Genomic DNA, 22308 nt, shown 5'->3' with positions numbered 1-22308 from the left:
GAAGCGGAAGCGAAACTCGCCCTTATAGTCACGATCGCCCCACTGCGGCTGTCCTGGAGGAAACACCTGTAGTGACGACACTGACATCAGGCATAAAAATCCATTTGGGTGAACGTTAACTCCAACCAGCCCCATTTAACAAGCAGAGCATGAAGAAAGACAAACAGACCCATTTTAGCAGGAGAGCTGAGCCTGTTAGCACTACCTTGTCCATCAAGTGCTTGCTCTTCAGCAGCGCGGTGCAGGCACACAAGAACCAGCAGTCTCCCAGAATGCCTTGCTTTGGGTGACCTTCCTTGGGATTCTCCGGGAAGAGTTTGGGCGATGAGCAGATTTCCTGGACAGGTATATTATTATATTTTAAATATTAGCCCAGCTCTTAAATTTTGACATTCTCTAGATTTACTAGGTGATGCAAGAACAGCATGTGCAAAACCAGAAGGCAGAAGACAAGAATCAGATCTGACCACAGGCCAAAAAACACTATAGAAGTGTCAAACAATGTTTTGCACAAGCCTGCATACTCCTGAAGATGTTCTCACCTGCGGGCGCATCCATTCTACCGCCCCCTGTAGTCTGGCGATGGGAGTGCTGCAGTCAGAGAACAGGAGCAGTCGGCCGGCGCAAAGTCCGGGTCTATGAACAGGCTGCCGCTCTGCTCCATCGGGTACCAGCAGGAAGGCGCCCGATACAGCTCAGCTTATCGCGGTCACCGGCATTCCTACGAATTCACATAAATTAGCTCACAATTTCAAACATTTTGTCATTAATGTTTTGCTTTTCCCATCGGCACAAATTTCCATTTTAGGTAAATGAAACATTAGTTTAGAAAAATTAGTGAGATTATAATGGTTAATATGAATAGCTCACTAAAAAGTAAGAACTAAAAAGTGCCATAAAACTGGACTTGCATTACGGCACCTATGAATCGTCGCACAGAAGGCGAAATAAACAAGAAAGCGTTGGAAAACTACGGATAAGGATCGTTATACCATTTTCGGAATTGCCCTGGAAGGTGAATTTATATGACATACTACGTTCATCCCTCATAAATAATAACAGTCAAGGCGATTGAAAATATAATGGACGTGTCGACAGCTATAGAATTGAATACAGAAGTTGAACTGCGAGCGGTAAGCGAAGGAACTGAAAGGCGATGGGTCAGACTGCAGACCTGCACGCCGCCCACAAACCACCGCGGTGCAAACGGATGCATTACCGGGGCTTTATGTGCGGACAAAGCCGGTAGCCGGCGACCCAGCTGCTCGTGGGCCGCGGTACGCTTCCCGAGCAACCAGCCGGTGTACAAGCCAACCCGACGCTACAGCACGGCCATAACGTAGCTAATAAACTGAGATAAACCGAAAGGCATCAGGATCGATTCCTAGCTCACGTGCTTCCCGTCGACTCGGGGGATGTTTCCCTCCGGTAAGAGGAGCGATTGCACCGCCCTTCCGCCGCGATGAGCCCGGTGCCGCTCCTCTGTCTCTTATCCGCCTCCGGTGGCTCTCAGCGGAACTACAAGCGCATCGCGGATATGTCACAGTTACAGCCGCAGCCGGGGCAAAGAAACACGCGAAAAATCATACATTCATCTATTTATCCATCTGTTTCATCACCCGATTTCGGGTTTTTCCACGGGGAAACGGTAATACTGAATTATTTCTACCAGCATGTGAAATCGAATTATAATTTCTAATAATAATTGTATTACTTATCCGGCAGTAAAGAATGTTGTAGGACCTTTTGCTACCGTGATCTCGCAAACTAAGTGAAGTTCCTTAAACCCGAGAGTGTCAGATATAAACATTTTACACCATCCATCCATCCATTCATCCATTTTCAAACCGCTCATCCTTCTGGGTCGTGGGGGTCCGGACCCTATCCCAGAAGCACGAGGCAGGGAAAACAACCCAGGAGGGGGGCAGCCCTTCGCAGAGTATACTCACACAACATGTTACGCCAAAAGCTTTAAAATCAGGATAGTTAAATCACTAGAGAATAGTCTAATTTTAAATTACACCCTGCAAGAGAAGTTTAAGAAATTAAAATTTACTTCATTGTCAGAAGCGTGTAATCAGTGAATGGTACACAGTTCTTCATCCATGTATAAAATATTTATTTTCAGTATTCAACAGTTTCACATCATCAATGATATCAAATTTTGAACAAAAGTAAAGACTTTTAGATATAAGAGTAATCAAAACATTTTAAATGAAATGAAATGAAAGGAGTGACCAGGGTGTTCTGAAAGCAGAACAATAGCAGTGGTCCTAGTTAGAAAACATGAGTCTGGATCGAAACCAGGAGAACATTCTCTTCAGGTGTGGCAGGCGTCTTTGGGACTGATGTCATCTCAGGGTTCAGCCTTTCTGCTGCTGCAAATACATTTATTTACACAGAATATTGTGCCATAGTGGTTTAGGGAAAATGCGAGCCTGAATGTGACGTTTTAAAGATAAACATGTTCCTGACATGGTTTTTGAGTGAACAGGGCTGACTGTGCATCAGTGAAGGACAGACTTACTCGATTATATCCATGGCTTTCCGTACCCATTTGTCCTTGGGATTGGCACAGACCCTTTTCGAGATATTCGTGAAAAATCTGTGGACAGAACAGCACTCATATAAGCACATGTATCATTCCAAGGAGCAGGTAGCAGTTCGCAGGGTGTCACCGTGGAAACGGTGCGGCTCTTTTGTGTTCCATTTACCTCGGAGGCCGGAAGCCGGAGCTGGCTTGACGTCACACATCAATTAACCACATTCCAGTACGGCAAGGCGAAAAGCCATTTAGCAATACCAGGGACCTGACTCAAAACGCAGGATTTCCTGCTAAGCCGGACGACTTGTCAGATTTAAGGTCCCCCAGTTTAAATGAATTTTATCGTTGTTTACTTAAATTTAACCCCGGCTACCTTAAATCTGACAACTCATCCGGATAAGCAAGAAATCTTACTTTCTGAAACAGGCCCAAGTTACCAGCCGGGTTATTGTTAGCCATTGTACACAATACGTGCGTTTTGTGCATAAAAAATAGCGTAGCAACATGACCACAGATAACAGTTGGACAGTCCTACATGTGTGACCGACTTAATGAGCCAAACATAAGTGCTAATAAACAGTAAATGACTGCAGCTTTAACTTCTGTTGATAAAGGGAGCAGCCATCTTGATTTCTGGGGTCAGGATTGCACAGGTCGCTCCGGAATTCCGACTTCAGGGGGCATTCCAGTTGAAATTTCCGACTAGGAACTTGGAAATTCCGACTTCGAATGGATCACAGCGTTAGCACGTGTGTGAGTGACAAAATGGCTGCAAGCCTCTGCCTTTACCGGCTTTCCATGTACCAGCTGCGTGACATCGCCTGTCGGAGTCTCATTTACTCACATCACTGCATCGATGTTGCAGTATCCTGTAATTCTCTGGGGAACGTAGTCCCTCAGCATGCTGACTGGAACTGGCTTCTCGTTGTACCTCGTACAGCACCGTGCAGATCCTGTGTAAACAAATGCCTTTATGTTTTTTTTTATTTTAGAAATTAGAAATTAGTTGAGAATACCTAGAGCAGCGTCATAAATCGTACAGGAGCGGAACTGATTTTATGTGAAAGGTATTCAGGTTGCCAGTGGGTGGCAAATGTTCCAGTTTACATAGGGCGAAGCTCTTGGGCTGCACTAACAGAATACTGGCGGATGTCTTCTTAAGGGTATTACAGAAACAACACATAGGTGTAACTGGCAGCCGGTGACATCTTAGTGATGTCCTAGTTTCACATTAGTATATTTGTATGAATATGATTTGCGCTGGCACGTAATGTATCCGGAACAGGTCTTACTTACTCATCTCCCCCAGAGAGACCAGTCCCACCAGAAGGACAAGCAGAGTCAGAATGGTCACAGCGGACTTTGCCATTGCTTCAGATGTTCGTATCCGAAATTGCGTCGATCAGTGCTTTGTTCTGTCTGAGCTACCCAGGCCCCCTTCCAAGCCCTTATATACACGTTCAGAGGCTGGAAATTCTACAGGGCTTTCTGGAGAGCCGAACCCGAAACGTTCCGATTCCCGGCAAAGTAGGTCAGCGGGAACGCTGACGCGGCAGCTCTGTCATGAAATCCCCGCCTCGTGTGGGCACCTCTTTCGAGCAACATTTGGTGCATTATTTTATACTTAATAAATAATTCCTCGTTTGTATAAATGTGGAGGGGGGGGGGGGGGGGGGGGGGGGAGAATAAAGTTAGTGAGATGTCAAAGGCACTAACCAGACCTTTAGTAGATTAGATCAGACCAACCTCAGGCAGAAACTGGATATATTTGCATTCTCTTTTATCTAAAGCAAGAAACAGTTGGAAAAGCAGAGACGACCAGACCCTGGAGTGATTGGAGTTAAGGACCTTGTTCAAGGCTCAGTGGTAAAACCACAGTATCTGAACTGGTGACCGTCTGATCACAGACACAGCAATCTAACCCGCTGGGCCACAAACCATTATAGAGACCATAAAGGCCACTTTAAAGGAACATTTACCAAAGGATGGTCACCTAAAATCGTCATATAAACACATCACAGGCTCAATGCAGATGTGGGCTCCTGAGGATGCCAAGAAGAGAAGTGCTACACTGAAGATTGCAAGAGAACACTGGAGATTCAGGTCTTTTGTAGAAAAGGGCGTTTGTGGTCTACAAAAGTTGTGGCCTCAATACAAAATGTCTCAAAACTGAACCTGATTCATCACTCAGAGATCAGTCACTCGAGCACAGAATCGTTCTTTTTTAATCTTCATCTTTTTGCTTTCTCTTCTGGAGCCCGTCGGAGGGTCAAAAGTGTGTGTCAAACACAGGGTCTTGGACACAACTTGTTGCCCCTTGTCAGAAACTGAAACTGGGAGAGACATTTTTTAAAAGTTAGTTTTCCAACATGACAGTGAGCCAGAGCAGCAGTGGAGTGACTACAGAACAGAAACGTAAACCTCCTGCAGTAACCAAGTCTGCAGGCTGACTTCAGGCCTGTTGAAAGCCTCACGGGTGGCTCGAAAAGGGCAGACCCCCCTATCTCTCTACTCTAACTATGACGGCCCTTGATGGTCCGGTCAGGACAAATGGGCCTATATTCCCAAATTCAGTTGTACTATATTTCTGGATACCTAACAAAAATATTTATGGAAGTAACAAATTGAGTGTACAATTACACAAAATACATCACACCTTTATTTTCAGGGCATTGCAGCAATTCTCCCCCTGATATGTGTAAATCTATTTTCATAGTATTTTGTATCGTCTTTGCTTGATTTTTAGGTTGTTAATTCAGTAACCAGAGGTGGGTAATTCAAGGCCAGAGAGTAAAAGCCTAGACCAACATTTCATTTCAACCAGCCTGTTGAATATAAAGTCATAGTGACAGAGCACTCAGCTGGGTGTTTGAAATTAAATCTGGGTCTGGGCTTATACTCTCTGGACCTGAACTACCCACCTCTGTCTGTAACCCCACAAAACCATGTTAGCAGGGGTGGAAAGTTCAGGTCCAGAAAGTAAAAATCCAGACCAGGATATTTTTTCAACCAACCAGTTGAGTAGTACTTTCCACCTCTGAGTGTTAGGTTACCTTCTCCTCTGACCCCTTCTCTCCTCTGAGCAGGCCGGCCATCTCTCTTTAGAAGTGTCACTAAAAACTGTTTACATTTACTATGTATACAAAACTGAATATGTTTACTTGCATTCCAGTCCATAGAACTGTGTGTAATAATTCTCTTTCTGATCACAAATGAATTTGGACGTCAGAAAGATTGATGAGAAGCGTTTGTATGAAGCTATGTCTTCCAGTTGCATTTATATGACAAAGAAAGGGAACGCAGCGGAAAGATGTTTCTAAAAAGCGTGAATCCAAATTTTGACCCCATCGTCCAAACAATCGAAACACTAAATCCGCTTAGATTGTACTGGTCACCGAGAGCAACATAATTCAGTAGGTCAAATTGCATCCTTATAAAGAAGTTGAGGTTTTTGAAGGGAAATTTTTGTGTAAATCATACCGAACTGAAGTGAGTGGGGAGGATTGTAGCCACAAAATATATTAAGTTGAAATTATATTACGAAAGATCAAACCTCAGGTTGAAGGGAAAGTTTTTGTAGCGAGGTAAAGGAAAAACCCAACTCCACCGTGACCCATTTTGCTTTGAGGAAATGAAGGTGCTCCACTTCTGAAGGACATGATAAAGAGCAGCGTGCTTCTGACCTAAATAAAACAAAAAAAAAACTGTTTGAGAACTGCATGTGCTCAACCACCATGTGCATGTGAATACAACTTAACTTTTAAAAATATAAATAAAATGAATTCCAGAAGAATCTATGGTCTTCGCAGGGGGGAGTCAACAGTCAGATCATGATACGGAAGCATGATAAATGACATACACGACGTTACAATAACGTTTTCTTTGAATATGCTTTATTCTTAACATATGCAGATGTGGACAAATTTGTTGGCATATGTTGGTAATTGAAACAATATTTCATTTCTCCTGAAAAGTGGTTCAGTTAGTCATAAAGTAATGTATACCTGCATGCCTTTAATGTGTGATACAGTAAACCAATAAAATCGTGAAAATAAATGATTTGTTGTTTATTTTAGAAAGACGGGCTAAAATAGTATGGAGAGATTTGTTGGTATTATCTCATCTTATCTCATCTTATCTTATCTTATCCTATCTTTATGACAAATATCTTGCGTGACAAATACCACAGATTGCAGATAAGAGTTCAGTCCCATGTCAAGTAGAAGGCAAGTAAGAGAAGAGAGAATAAGAAGCATAAAGAAGATGTGACACAGACAAACGCCAATATGACCAGGCGGATTTTGTTGAAATTCTATGGAATTTCAATTTGTTTCAAACCTAGTGTTTAACCTTAATTAGTCATCACAGGCGCCTTCAAGCTTTTCATCAGCCATTCAGCCTATTTAAAGGAAAGAACGTGCTACTGTGTTGTTTGGTATCATTGTCTGCAGCACGCTGAACTATTGACAGAAAAACATTTAAAAAGAAAGGGATTTGCCAAAAGGCATATTGACAAGCCTCAACGTTTCTGGGATAAAGTCCTTAGGACTGATGAGACAAACTGGAGCTTTTTGGCCAGTCACATCAGCTCTATGTTTACAGAAGGAAACATGAAGCTTTAAAAGAAAAGAACATCATACCTACTGTGAAATGTACCCACTGCGGTGGGGGGTACTCTTGGTACACCCCCCCCCCCCCCCCCCCCGTCCTCCCATATGCCTGGTTATTTAGCATTTATTGATATCAGGAAAAAGTAAACTTTTAAATATCAAGCACAGTTAGTCGTGATGGAATTTAAAACAGTGGCATCGTTGGCATCTGAGGATGTGGTTGATCGTATCTGAAATGTGGTTGTTCAAAATGAAAAGAAGATTGACTGAATGATAACAGCAATTTGGTTATAGCTGTTAGTAAATAAGCTGTTAATGGTTCATCACTGTTTTAACTAATAACCAATCTGCTGATTCATACCCACTTATCCTATACAGGGTCATGTGGGTCTGGAGCCTATCCTGGAAAAACTGGGGGCAAGACGGAATATCCCAGGGCAGAGAACCAACCATTCGCAGTTTGGACAATTTGAGAACTGCAGTTCATTGTGGGGGGGATGTCAGGGAACCCTGAGGAAACCCCCACAACAACGCATGGAAAACAAACAACTTCACACAGAGTGCGGGGGCAGAGACTGGAACACTTTTCTCTGGAGGAGTCCCCTGTCAACTAGAAGGCAAGTTGGAGAACAGAGAATAAGCAGCATAAAGCATCAAGAAGAAGATGTGACACAAACAAACGCCAATATGACCAGGCCGGATTTTGTTGCAAATCTATAGAGCAGTGTTTCCCAACCCAGTCCTCAGGGACCCCCAGACAATCCATGTTTTTGTGTGAGCTGGGAGGGAGCAAAAATTTGGATTGTCTGGCGGGGAGCTGGGAGGGAGCAAAAATGTGGACTGTCTGGCAGGGAGCTGGGAGGGAGCAAAAATGTGGAATCTCTGGCGGGGAGCTGGGAGGGAGCAAAAATGTGGACTGTCTGGCAGGGAGCTGGGAGGGAGCAAAAATGTGGAATCTCTGGCGGGGAGCTGGGAGGGAGCAAAAATGTGGACTGTCTGAGGGTCCCCAAGGACCGGGTTTGGAAACACTGCTACTGAGAGACTATTGTGACTTGCTGGAACAAATAAAAATAAAATGCATTATTATATATTCTTGTATGTATGCAGTATCCATTAACAAAATTACCATTCTTATTTAGTATATGGTCTGAGCATATGTCCTTCTCAAAATTAAATTACAATCAGTCTTATTTCTGTTGGAAAAATTGTAAATAAAATTTTTTAATTTTAAAATTTAACATTCAGTTACAGTCGATTAAACTGTAGATCAGTGCCACTTTTGAGGCTTATATAAAACTCATTATATTTACATTTTAATATGTTTAAAAATGAGCAGACAGCCAACTCATATGTAGATTAATATTAGGCTTTGACAAACACAAACCATGTTTCAGTCTTTCAGGAAAATATTACCGTGCAGCAGCTTTATCTTAAGATTCTACAAATTTTTCCACCTAATGAATAGATCACAGGATTTTAATTGTTGTCTTAATTGTTAGTATCTAATGGAGAAAAACACTAAAACAGCCTGTAATGTTACCATTCTCTGGTGGTATATAGTACAAGTACATATGAGGTATGATTTTTCAAATCACTTTTGAAGGGCATTTTTCAAAATTTCAATTCTGAAAGGTGAAAAGTATGAAAACACAGTGCAGATGTTATGATTTCATACTTCTCAAATACTAAGGGTGACCTAAATGATTTTCCAAAAAATCAAGGAATTGATTATTAGTTTTCAAACTATGTAAACTTGTGACACGTGTTTGAAATTATAAAGCATAGTGATGCACTGGAAAGGGGAAAATTTCGTGGCTGGACATTCTTAATTTAGTTCAGTTGGAAACCTCCGCATAGGGGCTGGTTCCGGCTCCGTGCCGCGTATAAAGGCTGGGCAGGGCAGCAGCCCTCCAGCTTCACCTCTCAGAAGACGAACACAGACGATGGCCCACATTAGACTGGCGGCTGCCTCGTTCGCGCTGCTTCTGCTCGCCTGTCTGCTCCACACGCCAGTGACTGCCGGTACGCCCCGCCGACCTCACCTGACCTATTTCTTTGGCTCCTGACCTCAAGATCCTCTCGTTCCCCCTGCGGTTCTCTTTTCACAAACTCACAGTTAAAAAAAATGAATATTTCTTTAAATGATTTTTCTGTGTTTCGCCTAATTGTCCAACAAGCCCTGTACGGGACGTCATCCCCTCCGATGCTCAGTTGTATCTCTGTTTAAACTTTTGACATTTGCTGTTTTTTTCTTTATTGTGACAGTTTGCTGCACAAAATATTCAAGGACCCCGATACCTATCATGAACATCAAAGGAGTGTCGATACAAAAGGATATTGGAAGATGCAACATCAATGCTGTTATGTAAGTACCTCCTTAGGCAGAAACATAGATATGTACAGATATATGTACACATATACTGTTTTGTATATTTGTTATTTTTCTGTTAATATGAATGACTTGATAGACATATACAAACACATGAATTCCGCCCCATGTTAATGCATTGTTATGTCTTTTAGTTTCCACACCTACAAAGGTAGAAAACAGTTATGTGCTGATCCCAGGGCATCCTGGGTACTGGACCGGATCAAGACCCTGAGGTGAGTCGTGACCCCACCCCCCCTTCCATGCGGCCCAGCTACTCCTGGGATTCCCGAAAAGAGAATCGAAAGTGACGGAGTGAAGCTCTCCGCAAGCAGAACTAACATTTAACGTCTGTTTAACGTCTGTTTTCTGTTTGTTTTTTATAGGGAAGCCGTGAAAAGAATGAGAGACAACAGCACCGCCCAGACGGCGTAATTCCCACACGTCCTGATGGACTTTTTTTTTTCTTTATATGTGCTTTGCTTTTTTTACAATATTCTTTTTTATTCACGCCATTTTTTTTCCACATTTTTTTACTTAGAAATATATGGTCTAGAATTAGATCAAAGCAATATAATTTAACCAAGTTTTTGGTTTCATAGGTTATATTTAAATGTTCTGACATTATCTGAGATATTACAGACAAACGTTTTCCATGAGAATTCCGTGTCTTGCACTATTTCCTGAGTCTTGCTAATCTGGTATGATTCCATTGAATCTTACGTATATATAAATGTATACATGTATATCATTTGGTCCCTCGATGTGAGTTAAAAAAAAAAAAGGTTTCTTTTCTTAGCCATTGAGGTGATCGCCGTGTGCCTTTGTACTACTTGTGTTGCAGTTCATTGAATAAACATGTTTTATAGTATTTAGTCTGTGTTTAGTCATTACCTTCTAGGGACAATTGTGTTGCACATGTCATGGCGGTACCACATCCAAAACAATGGGGGAACTCACTTCTCAACGCTTCATATCGTATGTTCATTGCTGGGGAGAGGATAATATCGGTGAAAGATTTGTCAAAATAGCATAATAATGAGGTCTGTGGGTCATGGGTGACTCAGTGGACAGACTGCTGTGTCTGTGATCCCAGGCTCAGCAGAGTGATGTCACCGTCGGGCCCTTGACTAAGACCCTTAACCCCAATTGTTCCAGGAACAACTGACCCTTCCTGACCCTTCCTTCTCAAAAAACGGACGTTGCTTCAGACAAAACAGCTGCCAAATAAATTAAAATATACTAAAAACAATGAGCGATGACGATTTTGATAAACGTGTTAAACTGAGAAAGCACGTCCTAAATATGAACTAATTTCAAAACCGTAAAAGCTTTTGTTGACAAATATGTAGCGATAAAAATACCTGATGGGCTTAGAGACGCTCGGGCGTTCGCAGTGAAATGTAAATGCACCTTAAAACGACACCATTTCAGCCTCGGCTTGGGCCTGGAGCCAAAGGGGTTCGGAGCCGTCAGCAGAAAGGCCCAGTAAGCGGATGGAACACGCTGACATTTACCCACGGGCCCTGAGATGAAGGTTGGGTGTTATTAAAAGACCACGACTTCAAAGTGTTTGCAGGGGTGGCGTGGAGACGTGTGTACGGCGAATGAGTCATGCTAGGCCTCAATTACACACTCATCATTACAGGCTCTCGGTATCAGCTCCCCCACATGTGTAGGATGCCAACGAATCATGTAACGCCGGCCTATTCCATGAGGTCACGGTTAGGGCACCCTCATGAGCCTGCATGCCTTCCTTTTAATTTATTTCATGCTTATTTGAACAGCTTCTTCACTTCGTATGTATGTGATAAACCTCCAGTTCTTGTACTGTACTTTGTAGCAATTTAATGGATACATTTTCAATGGGATTCAATCATCATGTCTTTAAGCCAGTCCACCATGCTAATGCTAACCCTAATGCTACTGTCGTGAATGTGGTAAGACCAGCCACGTCAATAGTGTCCGCTTTCTCCTTTAATGTATCAAAATCAGACTCACTTCATCGCCAGTATGTGCGCACATATCACACTTGTTTGTGGTCCAGTGCCAAACGCGAAGTGCATGACAGTATTACAAGATGTACAAGAGAAAAACTTCACGAAACACCTCGTGTAGATATAGCAGTGAAAATAACAATACAACCATTAACCGGAGACAATTATACAGAAGAGACAATGGAAGACGTCATACAACAATAAATTAACATAGTGCAAGAACTATATATTACTAGCTAGTTGCAGAACAGAAAAAGCTTTTGTTGATTGTAGTGCAGATTGAAACGATGCCACTCATATATATATATATAAGTTACACAAAGGGAAGAGGAAAGTTGTCCCATGCATTGCATATACAGTGATTTTTTTTCTATGCCACTGAATTGTCGATGATACCCTATAAGCCCATAGACAGATGCCATAGTACATAACTAATAAATGCTTAGATGACTAGTCCCATCCAATGCGAATCAATTCAGCTGAAGAACTACCTGATCCTCCTGTTTGTGATGAATGCCAGAAATACACTGTATTCACCATCATATGCAGATTCGCCTTTATTCACCTTTTGTACGAATCCCGGTGCACAGCAGTTCTTTCATCTTGCTCTCCTTGAGAGACACAGACACGCATATATGCGAGGGCAAGGTTTGGGGTCAGAGTTCAAGGCTTTGTTTATGGATCCAACACGCAATATGATTATTCTGACAGCCATGGGATCTGAACCCACAACATTCTAGGCAGAGATCTAGAACCCACTGAGCCGCACAATCCCACAATAGGTCGCATTCCTGTGACGGTACCAGTAACGTGCTTCATAGGGGTCACACTCACAAATCACCCATGGGGTGTTCTTCTGTTTATAAAATCCAAACTTCCCTTTAGGACATTCTCAGAATTATTTATGTACTCAAACTTCTCCTTTTTTGGGAGTCACAACAAAGCAGTGGGAGATTGGCAAAAAATTCAGTCTGACCCATCAGAGATCAGGCCTTCACGCGACGGTATGCGATCTGCTGCAGGTGACCTCGTTTGGGTTTGACATACTTAGAGAAAATTTCGCAGAATCTCTTCACACAACGAGACGTGTCTGGCTGCGCATTATGCAAAGAAAAATGGGGATGCGAACAACACAAACCTCAAGAGGAAGTAGTAGATATTCCCACTTCTAGGTCACTGCAAAAAGTTGAACAGCAAACAAACAGATCGAACAGAAAGCAAAATATATTCATGTTTTTTGCTATTGATTTGGCACATTTCATGAATTATACTAAACGTTCTCAAGACTATAAGAGCATTTCTCAAAACCACTCATGCACATAGTGCCAAACGTGTTCCCCATGAGGGTCACGATGCTTGGATATATTGTCAGTATGTCGGTGTAAGTCTGCTCCTGAGCTCCGCAATTCTGAATGATGGTCATTTCCCAATCTCTCCTTGTCACCGACCGATTCGTTTTCATTAGCAAACTGGTCAAAGACCCCAGTTTCAATATAACAAGGTTCTACATCGCAGTGTGCAAAGTTGACTGGCAAGACAAAGCTCTCGCATGCACATTCGACTTCTTCAGCTCTCAAACCACAGTACAATAGCAAACAAAATGTCACGCAACACCGCATTACACAAGAACAGCAAAATGGCATGGAAGGATAAAACTGTAACAAAATCGTACTATTTTGCATCACTTTCCTATATAGTTTTAGGCGCAAACTTATTACAGCGGTTGTTCAAAATCAAGAAATATACTGGAAAATATATATATTACACTGAGTAACTGCTAATCTATTTTACCTAACATGATTAAAACAACTGACAATTATGGCAAATGACAATTGTGCTAGAGTGTCACGCACATGCACTAAAACGTTTGAAAATGTATGCGAAGCAATGAGGAATGATGTTCTGCTGTGCAGAAGCCACATTGCTGTGTGGGTATTGCACTTTTTTGTTTTCCAAATGTTAATTGTCATTCGAGAAAATGCCCCCAAAGCTACCGAGAAAAGCTGTAAATCATTTTGAAAGCTGGGTTCATGGTTTTGCATGTGATAACTAACACAATGATCACATACATAGTTTCGGATGTAAAATTGTTGCAATGGAAGACATTGCATTATCTACTAAAGCAACTGATAATTGTGCCGAATGATGACAATTATACAAAACCATTTGCATATGTGTACTAAAGCATGTGTGTAAAGCAATAAGAAATGATGCGGAAGTGAGACTGTAACACAGACTATCACACAAAAATTGTTACGGGGTCTGTGCCTATACTGTGTGTTTGAGAGCCACTGATAGGGACAAATTCCCAGTATGTGTGAACATACTTGGCCAAAAAATGATTTAAATTAGAAAGATCGCAAAGAGAGACAATAGTATGGCTGATGGGGACTCTTTCATTGGTTCTCTTTTCATGCAATCTCACTATTTACAGATGATCCCTAAATCTCTGGAAACAGGCTGCACTTGCCTCAGTACTTAGAGCCAAGTATTCCATGTACTCATGAATCTCTTCTTAATGAATCAATACTTCTTTCATGTACTCCAAAACATTGCACTTTCTACTCTCCTGTGGAGAGCAGAAGACATACATTAAAGATCATTATTGCAGTTAGACAGACATCAGCTGACACCCTGGAGAAAGAGGACAATAATTATAGCAGCAGCATACATAGAGTGCTGTCTTAGTCATAAAGGAAACGGAGTGTTTACATTCCAAAAAAGCCACGTGAGGCCTGCAGAAGGAGACTATAATCACAATTAACATTTGCAAAGCAACAACTGTGATCCCCACACCATAATGTCACTTTTGCACAGCAGAACATCGTTTCCCATCGCTACACACAAATTTCCAAATGTTTTGATAATGTACTTTAGCACTGTAATACTTTTACACCCAAAACTATGCATGTATGTGATCATCGTATTAGTCACCATATGCAAAACCGTTAACCAAGCTTTCAGAATGATTTAGAGATATATTCTATATATTTTGCACTGTTGTGTTTCAGTGCATGATTTTGTTTTCTTGCATTGCCATTTTTTTTGTGTTACACAGTGCTGTGTGACATTTCTCGTTTGCTATTGTACTGTGTCTTGAGATCGTGCATGCCAGTGCATTTTCTCGTTAGCGAACTTACCGTAGTATAATGTTGAGCCATACGATGTTGAAACTGGGGTCTTTGACACGAATAAGTATAAGTTTGCTAAAGAAAATGATCAGTCACTGACAATGGGGAAGTTGGAACCGACTATCATTCGAAATATTGGAGCTCAGGAGCGGATTTATACTGACATACTGACTATATATCTAAGCATTTCGACTCGTAGTTAAAATGATGCGGATTGTACTTTTCATTGTGGTGGCACTGACTAATTCGTTGAAGGAATTCGCTTTTGAGACCCGAGTTAATTGTTTTGGGTGAGTTTCTAGCTTTTGCAGGTACACCTAAGCATTGTGCTATATGCATGAACTGTTTTGAGAAACGTTCTTATAGTCTTGAGAATGTTAAGCATGTTTCATGAAATATGCCAAAGCAATCGAGAAAAATTGGGAAGCTGGGAAACACACTAGGACAGGGGTCTCCAACTCCGGGCCTGGAGAGCTACTTTCTAGTAGGTTTTCTCTCCTACCCGGCTTCTGTTGAGCCACACCTGTTCCTGGTATTTACCTGAGAGCAGGTGTGGCTCATCAGAAGCCAGGTAGGATAGAAAATCTACTGTATAGTAGCTCTCCAGGACCGGAATTGGAGACCCCTGCACTAGAAGCTAAAAACACAGGGATGACCAGCGACACCTGTTGGCCACTAAGGGAACTGACATAACAAAATGGGCAGGACCCTTCCTTTTTTGTTTTTAATTCTCCTTATTTGATTTTTATTCAGATCTTTTTTTGCATCCATTGCGGCTTAAGACAAATGAACCCTGCAACGAGAGTCTAGTCTGCTAATTCATACCTGACATAAAATGAAGGATAAAATATGTTAACATTTTAGAGGATGTGACTAAAATTTTCCTTATTTACGATACATATCACTCACACACAACCCATTCGTTATTAATCAGAATGTTAATTTTCATGACTAGGCCTGCCAGATCTGCCCATCACTAATAGATAGATAGATAGATAGATAGATAGATAGATAGATAGATAGATAGATAGATAGATAGATACCCCTTCCCATGAATCTAGGTGGGTGGTCCCCATCTGTGCAGTCAGTCATGTCCCCTCTCACTACACAATTCACTGAAGAAGTCCTACCATCCCCGTTAACCTGTAGCTGCAGATCATTCCTATTTATTTGGTGGGAGACCGTGACATGCGCAAGGGGACTTCCAGCAATCAGCCAATCAGATCGAGGAATTCCACATTACCTTCCCCACAGCTGTCCAATAGCGTCGGCTGCGAGAAATAAACAAGAGACAAATGAAAATGAAGGAACAAAGTAGTAATTACGGCTTTGCTGCGTGAAAGAGGTCTACCAGCGGTATTAGTGGATGCTAGAAATCTGAATCTGGGGTAGTTGGATGGGGAATGAGTCTAAGCCCTGGGATTTCTGTGGGTACTCTTCCCACGCACGTGTGGCACCCCACACTGTTCCCTCTCCGCAAGCTCTCCCGTCTTTAAGGGCCCCCTGCCCAGACTTGTCAGCCCACCTGGCATGCACAGGAGATCAGGTGGCCTTCTGGGTAGTAATAAACAAACAGCCTCTTCAGTGCCATTATCCACTCTGTAATTATTATGATCATAATAACCATAATAAACGCAATAATCACAAAATGCTTTCCCTTCCAAAAATGTGCATTGCTTTGGATAAAGCATATGCTAACTTATTACATTTTTTCTTGTACTCCAACCTTATTTAGACTTAAATAGTCGTTTGCTTTGGGATCCAGTCCTGGGTGTACCTGTGCTAATTGAGGTAGGCTTTGTAGCTTTATATGTAGGTTAACATGTGTGATGTTTAGGTCAATATTTCATAAACGGTCAAATGTAAAGAAAAATTTTTTACAGACATTATGACTTCTCAGGACTACAGTTCCATTGGTGCTGCTTTTCAACAGTTATGACATGATCAAACCAGCAGAGGTCACTCAATCCTCCCCCCAGAGGCGATCAGAAAGCAATTTCTGAGCCCAAATTCAGGTCCCAGCTACAAATCAATCTCCTAGACTTCTCTCTAAAATGCTACAACGCGTCGTTGCGAGTCAACTGTTTATTTCTCTGTCCTGGACGACTTCTCAGATCAACACCATTCAAGCTACTAACCTGATCGCCGTACGAAGGCGACACTTAAAGCCATCTCCGAAGTTCTTCATTACGCCAGAGCAACTTCCCCTCTCCTCCAGCTTCACACCCCTGCAGAATTTGGCAATGACAGCCACGAGATCCTCAGCTGAGTGTCGTATCGTAAGCCTGGAACTTACTAGCAGACGTCTTGAGAAGACTCCTTTCCTAATGATCTAACCGCAGGGGTCCAAAATTACCATCAACTTGAGTAACACAAGAGTGCCATCATAAAAACAAACCTAGAATATTAATTTCCCAGCACAAGGTCCTTGTAGCCGTATGCTGCCTGATTTACTCTCTGATTACACCCGAAGCACCTGCTCCTGCCTCATCAAAGTACAGGCACATCTCCTTGACCCTAGTTGACAGAGCAAAGCCTTATCCCTTCATTGTTAATCATATGCTCATCGTAGCTCTTATATACTGCATGTCTCACTGTGTTTCTCAGCTTTTGTTAATATAACTCCCATTCCTGACTATGTTTGTAGAATCGCATGTTGTCCTCCTGGAATGCACATTTCCCCCTGCTGGTGTGCCCAGAAATGACCTAGCATCCCTACTATGGTAGCCGCTACTTCCTGTCTCATCACTTGCACCGTATCAGTTTATGTTGTATCTTGTTTTAGTCTTATGCATTTATTGCACCTGTTTGCAATCTACATGTTACTTACAGGTGCATCGCAACCTCTTATCGCAACAGTAATTTCAACCAATCGCCAGCGATTTCCCGTCTGCGTCCCGCCGTGTCTGTTATGCACTCTGCGACCCGATTGATCACAGCAAGTCCGTATGTGATCCAAGCACTTCATATGTGGAAATGCTAAAAACTAAAAAAAGGAGCAAAGCTTTTTGAGATACCATCGAGGAAGAGTGTTCTCTGAAAGACCCTTTGAACAGACTCGCGGTGTTTGGTTTTGCCCTGAGCACAAAGGGGTCCGTCGCATTGATGGACTTATCCTTCTCTTTGATTCTTTCCTTTGCCGGCGGGAACAGACCCTCTGGCTTCACGAGATTAGGTTTCAAAGAGCTGCGAGCAAACGGGCGGATCTCGACTCATTAGGAGGGACTGCTGGGAAAAACCTTAAGCTTATTAATGAGTCAGAAAGCTTTGAGGGAAGGCGTTCGTTTAAAATAAAAAGATGGAGCTGATCCACCCATTAACAGCAAAGGTGTGAACATACTGTGTGTGTGTGTGTGTGTGTGTGTGTGTGTGTGTGTATGTCAGTGGGTACACCTATCCTTATGGGGACACAATGTCCCCATAACGTGATAAATATCCGTTTATCGTAACTCTATTTTATAAAAATCGGTGACCGCTATGAAAAAACTAACAATGCAAAAACTCTTGTATTTTGTTTGGTTACTTACGGTTATGGTCAGGGCAGGGTGGGGGTTAAGGTTGTTATAGTTAGCGTTAGCATTTTTACCACAGAAGTGAATGAGCGGAACCCATAAGGATTGGTATACCCGAGTGTACGTATGTTTGTGTGTGTTTGTGTGTGTGTGTGTGTGTGTGTGTGTGTGTGTGATCAGAAGGTTGCTGGTTTGAATCCTGTGCTCGGCAGAGTAACTGCATTGTTGTTGGGCCCTTAAGCAAAGCTTTGACTCCCCCCCCCCAAAAAAAAAAGTACTCCAGGGAGGCTGGATGGACAGCTGACACTGTGATCTGACCCCAAGCTTTGCTCTCACCTCCTTTACATACCTTATAAAAGGGAGAGCAAAGGTGCGACGTGAAGGAAGAAACACATTCTAAGGGTCCTTGTACAAATGGCAGCTAAAGCTAAATTCAATTCACTTCGGTGGGATGTGTCTGTGAAGCTGGAGAATGGTTGATCCTGTCCCAGGCGGGCTGTGATGGAGCAGGTTTGCTGGGGGTAGATATGGTATCAACCTCTCATGGGCAGGACCGCCGATCTCTCACAGCTCTGCACCGCCGCTCGGCCCCGGGCCTGAGGTCCGTTTACGCAGACTCAGTGGACCCCAGCCCGTTCTGCTCCGGCAGCAGCCCTTTGGAGGTCGACTTCAGGGGGCGTCGGCTAGACTCGGGCCAACAAAGACGGCACACGGCCTGGAACACAGGAAGCCCAGACTACCAGAAGGAGTATGTGCACTTCCTACAAACCGGATGTTATAAAAAGGAATAACTGGGGGGTCTCCGGTGGCCAAGGTGTGTCCTGCAGCCCTGCGTCTTCCCGGCAACGTCTCCACATACCCCATCAGCTGGAGCACCTTTGGGGTCGTGGGTGGACTTGAGCCAACAGCATGCCTCTCCGGAGCACCACACCCTTCCATGAACCCCGCGGCCCGTCGGCCGAACAAAAGTAGGCGGCTGATGACCATGTGACTGTATAAGGCAATTATAAGCAGCCTTCTTTCCACAGGACAGTCTCAGGAGGTATCAAAGACAAACAACATATGATAAAAAGTACAGAGCTCAAGATGATAAACTCCTGGCTGTCAACAGCAATAAGACATCCTATCTAACAATATCTCTCTCACTCTATGCATATATGTGTATAATTCATATATAAAAAACATATGACAGAAAACAGAAGATAAGGTGAACTAAGGTACACATCAAAAGGAAAAGAATTAATAATTTAACCTTAGGAGGGTTGTTCTTCTGATAAATAACTTAACTATAATAACTAGGCGTACATATTCGGTTATTTTCTTCTGGAATAGTAATGCAAATGAAACCCAAACACTCCTCTTTCAAAGAGGGACATCATTCCCCCAGTGACCCTGGTGCCCCTATAGCTGGCCATTTATATACCTGTGGTGGAATTGGGTCACATGACCAACAACCTCAGCTTCCACAGCTGCTGTCAGCCCCAGAGGATTACGGTCCGTCATCACACGAGCATTCAATTCAGGGCCATGGCAGTCACTGCCCCTCTCTCTCTCTCTCAGCATTCTGTTTCGACCCCTTGATTTAACGTCCGACTGGCGAGTGTCCCGCTGTTAGGTGGCGCTCGCAGCTCCGATGTCGGCCTTGAAGAAAGCACGTGTTTGCAAAGCCCGACGAGTGCCAGCCTGAACAGCTGGCCGTGGCAGGGTCTGGCAGTGCAGGACGGGGGAATAAAAGGGTGAATAAAGGCCAAAGAGTGAAAGGTGTCAAAGAGGGATCGTGTTCACAGATATGACTATGATTTATGATCCAGTGTAGAAATTAGCAACACAGTCTGGATTCTTCGCCATACTACACCTCACTGTCTGACATACTACATCTCTCTGTCTGCCATACTGCATCTCTCTGTCTGACATACTACATCTCTCTGTCTGCCATACTACACCTCTCTGTCTGCCTGACCGTCTTTCAATTTACTCCAAAAACAAAGAGAAAATAAATCATCCCCCAGGTACTACAGTATTACCCTAAATTTAAGAGATGACTATTGAGGGCACACACACTATCACACACTATGCACTACAGCCAGTCCCCCTGCTGAGACCATCCACTTTATGGAACGCTCGCATTTACAAACTGCCATAAAGTCTGTTATATTTTTAAAAATCGCATTAAATAGAGTAGTTCGCAAAAACCAACCCAATCACTAAATTGTGATGCTTATGAAAATTCCGCGTTGCTTCAGCAGTTTGCCGGCTTTCGGTACAGTACAGAACGCAGTTGCTTTTATTATGTATTATTATGTTACTTCATTATAATTTTTCCGACCTGCAAATTCAGCTTAAAGACAGACTTAGGGAACGGATCCGGTTCGTAACCTGGGGGCCGCCTGTACTGGGAGGAATCCTGAGCACAAAGACAGAAAGTGCCAATTACACACGCCAAGTAGCGGTGGGATTCAAACACACAACCTTACAGGTGCAGCAGGACAGTCCCACCTACTGATGCACCAAGCTACAGAACGTACAAAAGCAACATCAATGATAGAATTATAGTTACGGTAATACTATCCATATTAATCTTTAATGTTGATTTTGATATTATTGTACCAACTATTGCTATTTTTAGGTTATAATTGTAGCTGGGTTCCGCCATTGCATCCACAGTGAGGTTAATGAATTGCATGGTTGATGGGTCACAAATGAGCGTGATGTAATTATGCTGGGCAGCTGGTCACTGCGGGCAGAGGCGTGGGTCAAGTAGGGGCGCAGGCTATATTGATAAAGAGGCTTTGTGCGTCCGGGCCTCATCCGCCACCCCCATCCCCCACCAGAATGTATCTGTAGCCCACAGGCTACGTGATTGTCGGTTGCAGAGGGCGCGAGGCTGGGCTTGGATGGTGGGGGAGTGGCTCTGCTCCTGGGTGGGACCCAGATAAGGGCTCGTTCTTGGAACACAAATGGCCCCTTGCCTGCTGGGTCTGATACCATTCGGGGGAAGTGGGTAGGGCAAGCCCCCCTCCCCATATGCCTGCTGCCCTCGAATCTGGGCAGAGGCCGCAGATGTGGCTGGTTTTCCGATGGGAACCAACTTCTGCTGCTTCACGGATTCCTGGAGGTTTGTGCAAACCACAGCAAGGCGACTAGTGGGGCCAGTGCTGTGTGGTGCTGGGGTCAGACCCGGAAACCTGTTGGCGGAGGGCTAGCTTGTTCCGTGGCAGCTGTAAAAACGCTGAGCCCTGCAGGTGGCGGTGAGCCGTCCTCCAGGACTCCATGCCGTACGTGACGCTTAGCTTTCTGGGTACAGCTTCACGTGCACCTGGGATGCCAGGCGAGGTGCCCTCCTGCAAAGAGAATCGCGTTTGATACTTTATAACTGAAAAGTGAGGAAGAACACACAACCATGCCAGCGAAACAGAACATATCTGGACCCAAAAACTTCCGGGAAACTGACATTCTCTAGAAAATTGACGCAGAGTTGCGTCAGCAATGGCATTAATTTGGCTTTTGTTTGGCTAAATCTAAGAGCAATGATTGGTCAATCAGTAAAGAAACTGATAGGAGCAAACTGAAGAGCTACTGAAATATTAAAATTTTCGCTATAGTTGGCAAAATATAACCATGGTGGTCCAGTTCATTAACACCAGGAATGTAAGGGACTCTCCACTAAGAACATAACTACAGCAAATGTTTGCTATATATCTCCAACAGTAAGTCCTGTTTCCACAATAATAAGTCATCCGGCAACATATTCACAGGACTAATGAATATTTACTGACACCAAGATATTTAATCCAAAACTAAAACGCAGAAACAAGAAACAGAAGCTGCCAGCAATGTAAACCGAATCCGTGGGAAGCTCGCCGGGCCGATAAACAATGAAACGTTCGGTGTCGAACTCACCTAAATGGTATTTTTTTCACTGCCCAGCGTCTGCGCCATTGTGGGTGGGCACAGCGTGGGGGGGGGGGTGAGGTTAGGACTTTCCTATGCCCCTGCTAACCTCCCCTTCAGAATGAGAACTGAAAAATGTGCGATGCGGACCCCGTACTCCACCGCTGAAGCCCTCGATGTACGTTATAACCCCGGTTGAGCTGGTTGTACATGGCTACATCTCTTTCAAATTTAAAGACTAACTGGTTGAACTT

General features: G+C 43.3%; 2 protein-coding genes and 1 long non-coding RNA gene across 4 annotated transcripts; 1 reads left to right on the top strand and 2 right to left on the bottom strand.

The window, feature by feature from the left end:
• LOC125716722 (uncharacterized) lies at positions 1–1504 on the bottom strand. 2 transcript variants are annotated; one of them, XR_007384394.1, is made up of 4 exons: positions 1220–1504; positions 543–721; positions 206–337; positions 1–80 (listed from the first exon to the last, which is right to left on the bottom strand). It is a non-coding gene; the product is annotated as an uncharacterized LOC125716722 (long non-coding RNA). The 2 variants fall into 2 exon arrangements; XR_007384393.1 differs by having other exon boundaries at positions 1–66; positions 1220–1503.
• A 598-nt stretch (positions 1505–2102) lies between these two features.
• LOC125716710 (C-C motif chemokine 26-like) lies at positions 2103–4066 on the bottom strand. The gene is made up of 4 exons (XM_048989333.1): positions 3842–4066; positions 3390–3498; positions 2528–2605; positions 2103–2378 (listed from the first exon to the last, which is right to left on the bottom strand). The coding sequence occupies exons 1-4, from the start codon at positions 3912–3914 to the stop codon at positions 2357–2359; spliced, it is 282 nt and encodes a 93-aa protein (XP_048845290.1). The 5' UTR covers positions 3915–4066; the 3' UTR covers positions 2103–2356.
• Positions 4067–9031: 4965 nt separating this feature from the next.
• On the top strand, positions 9032–10394 carry LOC125717097 (C-C motif chemokine 20-like). Its single transcript, XM_048990072.1, has 4 exons — positions 9032–9177; positions 9421–9520; positions 9679–9759; positions 9910–10394. Exons 1-4 carry the CDS (start codon positions 9099–9101, stop codon positions 9956–9958), a joined length of 309 nt encoding a protein of 102 aa, XP_048846029.1. The 5' UTR covers positions 9032–9098; the 3' UTR covers positions 9959–10394.
• The last annotated feature ends 11914 nt before the right edge of the window (positions 10395–22308 follow it).

Source organism: Brienomyrus brachyistius, chromosome 21 (genome assembly GCF_023856365.1).
Source record: "Brienomyrus brachyistius isolate T26 chromosome 21, BBRACH_0.4, whole genome shotgun sequence".
NCBI classification, from domain to species: Eukaryota; Metazoa; Chordata; class Actinopteri; order Osteoglossiformes; family Mormyridae; genus Brienomyrus; species Brienomyrus brachyistius.
This window is presented reverse-complemented; position numbering and strand designations above follow the sequence as displayed.

Coding starts and splice junctions, on each gene's coding strand:
- LOC125716710 (XM_048989333.1), bottom strand. CDS start 3,914: ATGGCAAAGTCCGCTGTGACCATTCTGACTCTGCTTGTCCTTCTGGTG. Junction 3,499..3,841: donor GGTCTCTCTGGGGGAGATGA/GTAAGTAAGACC, acceptor TTGTTTACACAG/GATCTGCACGGTGCTGTACG. Junction 2,606..3,389: donor TGCAACATCGATGCAGTGAT/GTGAGTAAATGA, acceptor TTCTGTCCACAG/ATTTTTCACGAATATCTCGA.
- LOC125717097 (XM_048990072.1), top strand. CDS start 9,099: ATGGCCCACATTAGACTGGCGGCTGCCTCGTTCGCGCTGCTTCTGCTC. Junction 9,178..9,420: donor CCACACGCCAGTGACTGCCG/GTACGCCCCGCC, acceptor TTATTGTGACAG/TTTGCTGCACAAAATATTCA. Junction 9,521..9,678: donor TGCAACATCAATGCTGTTAT/GTAAGTACCTCC, acceptor TATGTCTTTTAG/TTTCCACACCTACAAAGGTA.